The sequence below is a fragment of the Malus domestica genome, chromosome 04 (assembly GCF_042453785.1).
Source record: "Malus domestica chromosome 04, GDT2T_hap1".
Taxonomy (NCBI): Eukaryota; Viridiplantae; Streptophyta; class Magnoliopsida; order Rosales; family Rosaceae; genus Malus; species Malus domestica.
The window spans coordinates 8,580,821-8,591,558 of NC_091664.1; the positions used below are offsets into that span (position 1 = coordinate 8,580,821).

Consider the following 10,738-nt stretch of genomic DNA (forward strand, 5'->3'; position numbering starts at 1 on the left):
TTGTGGGAATGAAATTTCACTTGTACCCCTGGATTTCAGCAGTCAATTTCGGAGAAATCTACTGGAATCTTGGCCGCTGGTTCTCTAGTACTACTTGTACAGCTCATCTTTTCATTCGAATTTGAGGCTAGGGCTCTTAGGATTTTGAACTGCAAGCTGAATAAATAGCTAGGCTTATGTATTTTAGATTGTTTTTGAAATGCTCATTTGCTTTTATTCCTGCACTTTAAATTAGTTTAAAGTAAAATTATGCTCGTGTACAAAAGAAATCCCCATTAGCAGCTCGATTGGACTCTGCAATTTGCATTTGTATATTACTAAGAAATATGTGAGCACAGATGTTTAAGTGCATAAACTGTTTACCTGCTCCATCATCTCTCAGACATACTTGTTAATCACGTTTCTTATCATGAATTTTATATAAGTGATGGTTAGGTCAAGTTCTCGAAGCAATTTAAATACTAGTATGAAGTGCTTGAGCCAATTTCTCACTCTCTTCCTCTTTCACACTCTTCCAATGCCATCTACTTACTTGAAACGGGTACGTCACGAAACTGTAAGTCAAGAATATAAAAGAATTATGAAAAGGCTAGTGAATTCAACCGACCTTATTATCTTCTTGCACACCCTTGTTTGTTCATTCTAGCATTTGAATTAAATGAATTAAAAATAAAAAAATCAAACAATCGAGAATGCAAAATGAGAAAAAGCGAATGGATATCATTTCCTCTCGAAAAACTCATTTACGTAAAATAATGCCCATAAGCTTACAGAAAATCAGAGAATACTAATTTTAAATAAATATATAACACAACATTTTTCTTTCAATAATTTCATCGCATGAAATTTCATGTTCATACATTCGATTTGCTTCCCCTTCTGAGAACTTAATTTTACAACCGACTCACAAAATGGCACTTGCAGGAAGCTATCTTTTTAGCTCTAAAAGGAACTGAGACCCGAAAATATATATGCCCTGCGCTAATACAACTCTAAACATTCCTCGGACGTTAAAAGTAGTTTACTACATCAGTTAGCCAAATTAGATTCAAAATTACAATGGATGGCGAAAGCCCCCCACCCGAAGAGTGCCATATCAGTACCTGTAACCCACCGGCATCCCTAGCTTGTCCAAGCGACCAGAACCCGGGTAGGCTTTATTTGCAAAGTTAGCGTGCAAGGCAGATGTCCGTTGTGTAATTGATCGCGACTCACCAAAGCCGTGAATGGAGTACCTCTTTGTTGAGCTAGACCTATCATAGTGAGGCCTCTGCTTCGGAGCACTAAGAGACCTAAACTTAGCCTTTGATGATTCAGTGCACGCCATGTAATTTGGGTAATCGGAATAGCCACTTAAGTAACTTTTTGAGCCATCACTCCTTGTAGGAGTGAAGGGGCTTCTCTTCGAAGTAGCTCCCTGTGATGAAGCAGAATACAACTGCGGACTACAGTTGGCAGTGCAGAAAGAGTCTTCCTCAACCTCTCGAGAGAGCTTCAACGGGCTAAAAGACTGGAACTCACAAGACAATGGACTGGGAAGTGTGTGATGGCTTGTGGAGTCTTTTGAAGTGGTAAAGCTATGGCTGCATTGGTCTGAGACCACAGCAAGATGAGTAGAGTGAAAAAGATTTCTCCGTCTAGGTGCAATGTATGATTTCCCAGCATCGATTTCGAGGACCCTGTCATTCTTTTCATCATCAGTAGTTCCATTGGACTTGGAGCTATTTTTCTGCAGGAAGTAATAGGCATGAGAATCTTATATAAGTAGCACACATGGAAATCCAGAGGAAAGACAGGATTTGAGCATACCCGGAGTGTTGAGAACTGCTCATGCTTTGTGCTCCTTGATCGGATAGGATGTTCAAATTTTTCAGGGGTTGCTGGATCCTGCATGTAGATGAAATTTTTCTTGTTTAATGAATAACCAAAACATTTGGTAAACACAGATGAAAATTTGGTCATGACGACTCGTAAAATACACAAATCAAATGCGAATAAACACTCGATTTAAAGAGTATTTCCCTTATATTGTCCTCAACCAACAATCACAGAGAGTGACAAACAAATTATGTACTGCAGATTACAAAACGTAGTGATTTACACGTAAACAGTTAAAATTAGACAGCTAAGTAGCAAGTAGCTAACTCAATTCATTTCAATAACTAAATTCATATTGTTTTACTGAGATAAAACTGTATAATCAGTGCTAGTACACGGTTAAATTGATGCGAATGATCAGTGGGACAAGGTAAATCTATGCAGTAGTAGCTTGTTAACCATCAATGTGTCCCCTCTACCATGTTATATGCCTTCCAAGTCTGATAATGTACATTAACTGTTATACGCATCATGCCACTGTCAATCTGCCACTCTCATTTATTCGACTGAAAGTGGTGTCCACACAAATAAAGCATGTAACTACACATGAATGCATCATGGAGCTTTTATAATTTCCACCAAACATCACTTCATCACAACATTATATGTCTGTACTGAGAAGTACTTTGAGGGAATCCAAAAGTTTAAAAACAATTGGTCCCCCCATTCTAAAGTCCACGATTTCAATTTTTTAAATCTATTTGAAAAAACTCAAATTGGAGGGACATAAATTTTCCTTACAGGTTGGTGAAACTGAGAAGATTTGGTCCTTGAGTGTGAGAGATCAGAAATCTGGGCCCGCCGTGCTTGAGCTCTTGCCTGCGCTCGCAATATGGCTTGCAGCCGCTGCAACCGGTCAGCATAAAACTTCCGCACAATATGACCTCTAACCAACGCCTGAAGTCGCACCAATCCCTTTAACGCTCGCAACGCTCTCCTTGCCTTCAAAATGTCCATTCAATAAAGTAAGTTGACTTGTGAAAACCCAATTAAACTCGGCGGAGACGATACTAATCACAACTAAACAACTAAAGTAATAACGAAAAGCGCTTCACAAACCAACATTTCCATAATAATCAAACCATAATAAATTGACGACAAAACCAAGATATGTGGTTTCATTTCGTCAAGGCATCAGTAAACAGATTCATAATCTCATTCATTGAAAAGCTTAAATTCAATGACACTTGACACTTGAATTTATGGCGCCAAGGAGACCAACATAAAATTTTGAATCAAACAGGCGCCTAAAAGAAAGTAATTTTAGGCCAGTGATAGCAAATAAATCTATGACCCTGACATGGCAATGAGCAAACAACGACATTTCACTACCAGCCCTGCAAAAAGGTGCAAAAGTATTGTCCACTGTTTGACTGGGATCTATCTACATATTAATACGAAATTGAAGAACCCAACCACCACTACACCCGGGAAAGACTTCCAGTTACCTACACCCCCAGGATCCACCGTGGCATCCCAAACAATGTGGGGAAGTTAAAGCACATGACACTGTATCATTGGTCCAGGACATGACGGTGGCATCCCTGAAGGAAAGTATCTCTCCCCTCCTCCCTTCCTACAAAAGTCAATTAGGAAAATTCTTTTTTAGGAGCCCACCAAACTTTAAGTGAGCAGGACCCAACAGGCAAAAACGTCAACAAGCATGGAGTTGAACTTTTAGCCATCCATCCACTCACTAAAATGCATATAACTACAAAGGGATTGTTAAACCAACTTGATTACATTCAGAAAGTCCCATCCTACTAACTCCTCCTCCACCCCACATGACCAATTTGTATTAAATTAGCCTAGGAAAGATCAAACACTTTAAAAAATGCATTTGTGCAAAAAAAGCTAAAAGCTTTAAGAAATCACTGAAAAAACCCTATTGATTAGAGAACCTAAATGAGCAGAAAAAAAAAAAGAAAAGCCAAAAGCTTTCAGAAATCACTTAAAAAAACCAATTGAAATAGCAAACACTTGTAGTAATTAAAACCCCCATGTGAGCAGTAAAAACAGAAAAGCCAAAAGCTTCAAGAAATCATATAAAAAAACCTAAATGTACTTAAAAAAGAATAAAGATTTCCATCGTTCAACTAATTTTCATTAAATACTGTTTATATTTAATTTTAAATAAAAGAATATACAATAATTTTTTATCACACGATTTACGATGAACGAATGTAATTGAAGAATTTCTGAAAAAGATGATCAAGGAGAAGATCCTCATTTCTTCCAAAAAAAAACCCTAATTTGCAGTAAAAGAACAGAAAAGTCAAAAGCTTTAAGAAATCACTTCAGAATAAACCCAATTGAAATCATCCCCAACTGATTAAATGAAGTAAGTGTTAGGTAGGAAATTAAAGAGCCTCAAAAGCCTCAGTAAATCCATGACACTGACATTTAGACAAACATGTCACAGGCAAAACCAACTCATCCACATTTATCTCCAAAAACCACCTACAAAATGCAGAAAACTAAAATAATTCACCCTAAAAAAAGAACACAACAAAATCAGAAACCAGATCTTATGCAATTTTCCAATCACCAACAAACAAAACTTTTTTGAACATACGATATTATTTAGGCTAAAGGGGAGAATGTGGGATTCGACTCACAATCTAGCAATAATATGATTCAAATTCGTTTTTTATGAAAATCGATTCTTAAGACCTCTCACAGTAAAAAGGAATATCAACTGTAATTGGAACCAACAACCAAAACTTAATCCACAAAAAATCCCTCATATATTAGATTCTGACCCACCCACTCCGTGAAAACGCCAACACATAAAAAATGGAAGGCCTCTAAATGGAAGGGCCATGTGTGGGGGTGCCGAACCCTTTGGGAGGTCCAGTGGTCCACGCGGTTTCCCTTGGATGGGAGTGCAGTGCGCACCCACTGCGCATTTTAGTGGGGTTTCGAGCATTGAAAAATGCAGAGGGGTACCCAGAAATGGCAGTGGGAAAGAAGAAGCTGCACGCATTGCCGTTTTGGGAAAAACGACACGGAATGTACAGCTCGATGCAGCCCCAACCGGGTATTAGAACAATTCTACGAAGACCATTACGACGTCGTATCAGACCTTCTTACAGAAGGTGCAACAGTGGAACTGTGTATAGTAAGAAGTACTGTTTGTGAAAGCACGAACCAGACAGTGTGGAAGAAGGGACACGTGTCAGCTTCCGGGCATAATGCTAATCCCGGTAACTTAATCAGAGATTACCGGTCGATTAAAAAATTAATAAATAAATAAAATAAATTATTAAAGGAAATAATAGGGGGATACGAACCAAACAGCCCCGGAAGGCAGCTTGAATTTTCACAGCGGCCAATTCTTCCTCGCGAATTCCAACGCGGTTCCCGCTAGCGTGCACCGTGGGGTTTCTGGCGCAGCGGCCGCTGCTAGTGAGCCGGACCACCGCCGCGGCGGCTTGAGCAGCGGATACTGCTGCTTCGGCCACGGCGGCTGTCGCGGCCGCCACGGCGATTGCGTGTTTGTTGGGGTCGGCGGCGTCGGTGGAGGAGTCCACGCGGTGGTGGAGCGGTGCGGCGTCATTTTGGTGGTGTTTTTCTCTGTAGGACTTGACGAAGCTCCAGCGGCGTTTATCTTTGGTGGGTGGTTTGGGAGAGGAGGAGGAGGTGGTGGTTTGGTGGGCGGGGTTGGGCTTTTTGAGGCCCAGGATGCTCCGGAACCATTTGGAGGCTTTGCCCATTGTTAGGGGGTGGGGAGTGTGGAGGCTAAGGGTGGTGGAATGGGAGTGGGGTGGGGAAGTGGCGGTGGTTATGGAGTTGCATTTGCAGTTGCAGAGGAGAGAGAGAGAGAGAGAGAGAAGAGTGGGAAGGGGGAAAGGATTGGGAGTGAAACAGAAAGAAGAGGAGGGAATTTATACGGTGGAGATTTTGTCGAAGGAGGAAGGGGCCTTTGATTAACACATATTTGTTGTTGGGAAGTGAAAATCCATGCTTTCTCTCTGCATGGCGCGTATGCTTCACCCCATTGCTACTTTCTACTTTTTTTTCTAATTCTTTTTGTTTTTGGTTTTGGTTTTTTTTTTTTTTTTTACAATTTCTTGGCCAATTAAAAAATAGGAGTAAAGAACAAAAAGATTGGAATAATTTGGGGTAGTTGATAACGTTTTGTTTTCTAGCGTTTATTTTAATACAAACAGATAGAAAAGATGATGATATTAAATTACACTAGATGATAAAGTCTCGACGGAGAGAAATTTTTTACACATGCAATTGTTTTTAAAATACATACATGCAAGAACAATACTTGCGTTTCTTTCTTCAAGAATGGATCCATTCTTCTTCTTGTAAATAAAATATTTTACCGTGAAAATTTTATAATCAAAATCGTTTAATATCTTAATTTTCATTTGAAGATGACTTTTACGAAATGATTTCGAATAAGAGATCGTTTGTTTCTTCAAATGTATCAAATAATTTTGTATTATGTAATTATAATTGATTTTACATTGTCAATTTTCTTCTTCCATTCGTACCATCTTTTTTTTTCTTGTGTCTCCTTTTTTTTAGCTTCCGTTGGATGCGCGTGCGTATTCGTAAGGTGTTTTAAGTTTAGAGAGGTTGAATTCTTCTAAGACATATATCTAAACACATGCATAAAACTAAGGATTACCAACACAAAAGAGATGTTCAAGGTTTCCTTAATATTGTGTTTTGGACTAGAGTTAGTCACAACTCACAAGCAATTACCTATTAAAAGACGTCGTGAAGTAGGTATAACGTTATCAAACTTTATTTAAGCTAATGAAGTGGAGGCAATTATTATTACATCAAATGTTAGGAATACCAAAATTTTAAACTAAATAAAGTGTCACTAATAGAAAATAAGCACATTAATCAATACTTAAGTAGTAATTAAATCATCAACAACCACATTATTTGGTTTGCAAATTTAGTTTTAAAAAAATTGGTCTCTCTAACGTTATCCAAAGTTAATTGTTCCAACTTTATCTTCTTTATTCAACTACTTCAACACTCTTTTATAGTTACTGAAATTGGTACCAAGTAGAAAATCCTCTACATAAAAATATAATCTACTGGACTGACTAGTCAAGCTGCTAGTCAACTAAGATAGATTTGTTAGTCAATAAATCAAAGATTCAATAACCAATTTCAAATATGAAAACTATCTTAGTCAACAAGGCCTCAGTTCGTTTGAAGTTATTATTGTGTCAATTGAGCATGATTGTGAGCACATACTAATTAAATATTCAAGTGATACATGTAGCATGTATATGTATGTGCGATATGTGATACAATATAAATAAGTTTAGACACAAGATATTTTCTGCCAGAAAAACTCATATCTGGGTTAAAAAATAAAGGACTCTCCAATGAGTCAAATCTACCAGTGTAAACAAAATTCTTACAAAATACCACACAAAGCTCAATTCCTAGATCTAGTTTATGGAGCAGTTTTACCTTTGTGCAACTTTGCCTTACACGAGATATATTCCTTCGGTCTTCACTAAGTGGCAGCTCCTCCTAAACTCTTCACCTTGTGGCACCGAAAAGGTGTTGTCTCTAGCCTTCACAAGATGGCAGTTCATCTTGAACTTTTCACCTTGTGGCATCGAGATCAACACATAAAACAATGCATATGATGATATGACAATGATATGTAGATCTGGATTCAAATGTCTAGTTAGTTTCTCTAGTCAAACTGTTGAAGGAAGAAATTGACAAGAATAAAAAAATGGGTCACTTTAAGGATTTGAAACTTAAATAACTTGACGACAAATTTAATGCAAAACCACAAAGACAAAGTAACCCTATTATTCAATGATTAAGTGTTTAATGCATGAAAGATGATTTTGCCATTAGGGTTTCATAAACGAAGAACAAAGAGGAAGGTGAAGCCTTAATGCTCTTTTCTCTCTTTCTCTGAAGAAATGAAAACCTAGCTAAAGATATATGCAAAAAGGATGGTTCTTTACAGTTAGCAAGGACAAAGAACACGTGTCACGCTACAAACGATTTGGACAGGTCCATGGCTAAAATATGGTTACTAGCAAAAAGGTGTCAGTTAGCCCATGTGAGTAAGTCTTAAATTGCGTGCCTAGCTTGCTGGAAATCTGACGCAAAGCCTAACTAGACAACTAAGCTAGTCAGAATGTAACAAGAATGTAAACGTGAAATGAACATGCATGAACAAACCTTTTGAAGTGAGATGTGTTACATCCTTGAACATTTCTTCCCAGCAGACACATATCATAAACAAAGAAAAGTCTAAAGCAAGATTGAGCATGTGGTATAATAACAATATTGACAAGGAAAGCCAAACCTAAAAGTCTAGACTTCACAATTACAATATACAATCACAGAAAGAGAAGGGATTTCTATTTTTTTTTTCTTCCAAAAAGTTGTTTCTGTTATGCTTTAAGATAATTAGTTGCAAAATAAAGCAGTTGAATATTTAATAACCAGTACTTTTAAAATGGGTTAATTACACTAACACCCCTTGAGATTTATCGAGTTTTCACAAAACTCCCTAATGTTTGAAACATTGCATTAACACCCCATCAGATTTTAATTCTCTTTCATACAACCCCTTCAATCAAAATTTTGTTTATATATTTACTAACTCACCCTTATAAATTACTCAAACTAATAAAGAAAAGTTTATAATTGTATAAAAAAAAATTATAAAACATTAAATACTTAAAAAAAACCAAGAAGAAGACAAATCTCCCCGTCCCTAACCCCTTTCAGTCTGCCAAATCTCCCCACCCTTCCATTTCCAATCCCCCGACGACTTCCCCCGCTTCCACAACTCCTTGTCCACTACTTTCATGGTTTCTACTTTCTAATTTAGTGCATAATCAAATAGTAAGGATTTGATCTTGATTACAAAATTATAATTTTATTAGACAGAGATCATTTTTTGGTTTGTTGAAAGTTTGAATGGGTATATCACATCCCGACCCAGGCCCTCACCACATCCCGGGCTCCACTCCACTGTAACACAATATTGTCCACTTTGGGCCCCGATCACACCCTCACGGTTTTGTTTCTGGGAACTCATACAAGAACTTCCCAGTAGGTCACCCATCATGGGATTGCTCTCGCGCGAACTGGCTTAACTTCGGAGTTCCGATGGAACCCGAAACCAATGAGCTCCCAAAAGGCCTCGTTCTAGATAGGGATGGGAATATACATATAAAGCTTACAGGATCCATTCCCCTGAGCGATGTGGGATGTTACAATTCACCCCCTTAAGGGCCCGACGTCCTCGTTGGCACTCCCGGCCAAGGATTGGCTCTGATACCAAATTGTCACATCCCGGCTTTGTCCCTCACCACATCCCAAGCTCGACTCCACTGTAGCACGATATTGTCCGCTTTGAGCCCCGACCACGCCCTCACGGTTTTGCTTCTGGGAACTCATACGAGAACTTCCCAGTAGGTCACCCATCATGGGATTACTCTCGCACGAACTCGCTTAACTTCGGAGTTCCGATGGAACCTAAAACCAGTGAGCTCCCAAAATGCATCATTCTAGGTAAATATGGGAATATACATATAAGGCTTACATGATCCACTATCTTGGGCAATGTGGGATGTTATAGGTAGCTGTGATGGAGAAAGAATGAGCAGATGGAGATGGAGGTGGTTGCTTGATCGGGTGGGAGGTAAAGAAGAAGATGAACTTCTTTTGTTTAATAATTTTTTTTTTTAAATAATTAATTTTTTTTTCTTTATTTGTTTTTTCCACACGATCTTTTTCTTGTTTTTTAAGTGTTTAATGTTTTATAATTTTTTATATAATTATAAAGTTCTTTTATTAGTTTCAAGTAATTAATAAGGGTAAATTAGCAAATTTATAAGCCAAATTTTGACTCATGGGGTTATATGAAAAGGATTAAAACCTTAGCAGGTTGTGTAATGTCTCAAATGTGAGGGGGTTTTGTGAAAACTTGATAAACCTCAAGAGCTGTTAGTGTAATTAGCCTTCTTTAAAAGTGTTATGAGTATGAAAAGCAGTGAAAAGTATTTGCTAAATTTTAATCTAAAAGTGATACAATTAATATAATGAAAAAAATAGACTTCATAGTGTAGGCAATGACGACGACAACGTGGCAAGGGTAATGTTTGTGATGGTGGTGGTGGTGCCAATAAAGAGGTGTGCTGGTTGGATTGCGGAGGTAACAATGGTGGTAGGGGCGGCAACAACAACAACAACGATGGTGGCAATTGTAGTTGTGGTAGCATTTGTGGCGATTATGTTTATGATGGTGGTGGTGGCGGCAACGTGGTAATGGCAGTTGTGGTTGTGGTGATGGGTATGGTTGTGATGGTGGCGTGATTGTGGTGAGGTGGTGGTGGCAACAATGACGGTGATAATGGCAATGGTTGTGCAAGAGATTATGGTTTGTAATGGTAGGTGGGGTGAGTCACTTGCTTTCTAAGAATAAAATTTGTCTAAAAGGATAAATAATGTATGCATTAAAAGGTGCATGTATGGTTTCTAAGGGATACAACTTTATCCCAAGGGTTTGGTTAAGATATGCTAGATTCCACCAAGTATACAAATGGAACCTAACCATACATGCCCACCGGTTATATCTTCCAAATCATCTACATTAACAATCCACCCTTCTTCATCAAAGGGGGATTTTAGTAAATAACCAAACACAATACTTAGGCTAAGGATCAAGTTGGTAATTTTTCTTACATCTCCCCAGCGGATACATATAATTCTGAAGAATATGTGAGTGATTCATATACAGCATCTCTTTCTTTTATCAAGGGTTCTACCAATTGATATGTTTCCACAAATAATTGAAATTCAATTTCTTGATTTGTATCTTTAGTTTTTGGAAACTTAT

General features: G+C 38.0%; 1 protein-coding gene across 1 annotated transcript; it reads right to left on the minus strand.

Moving 5' to 3' along the window:
- Window positions 1–806: 806 nt before the first annotated feature.
- On the minus strand, window positions 807–6,052 carry LOC103433057 (protein IQ-DOMAIN 22). The gene is made up of 4 exons (XM_029101011.2): window positions 5,172–6,052; window positions 2,620–2,820; window positions 1,810–1,887; window positions 807–1,729 (listed from the first exon to the last, which is right to left on the minus strand). Exons 1-4 carry the CDS (start codon window positions 5,592–5,594, stop codon window positions 1,097–1,099), a joined length of 1,335 nt encoding a protein of 444 aa, XP_028956844.1. The 5' UTR covers window positions 5,595–6,052; the 3' UTR covers window positions 807–1,096.
- Between the last annotated feature and the right edge of the window lie 4,686 nt (window positions 6,053–10,738).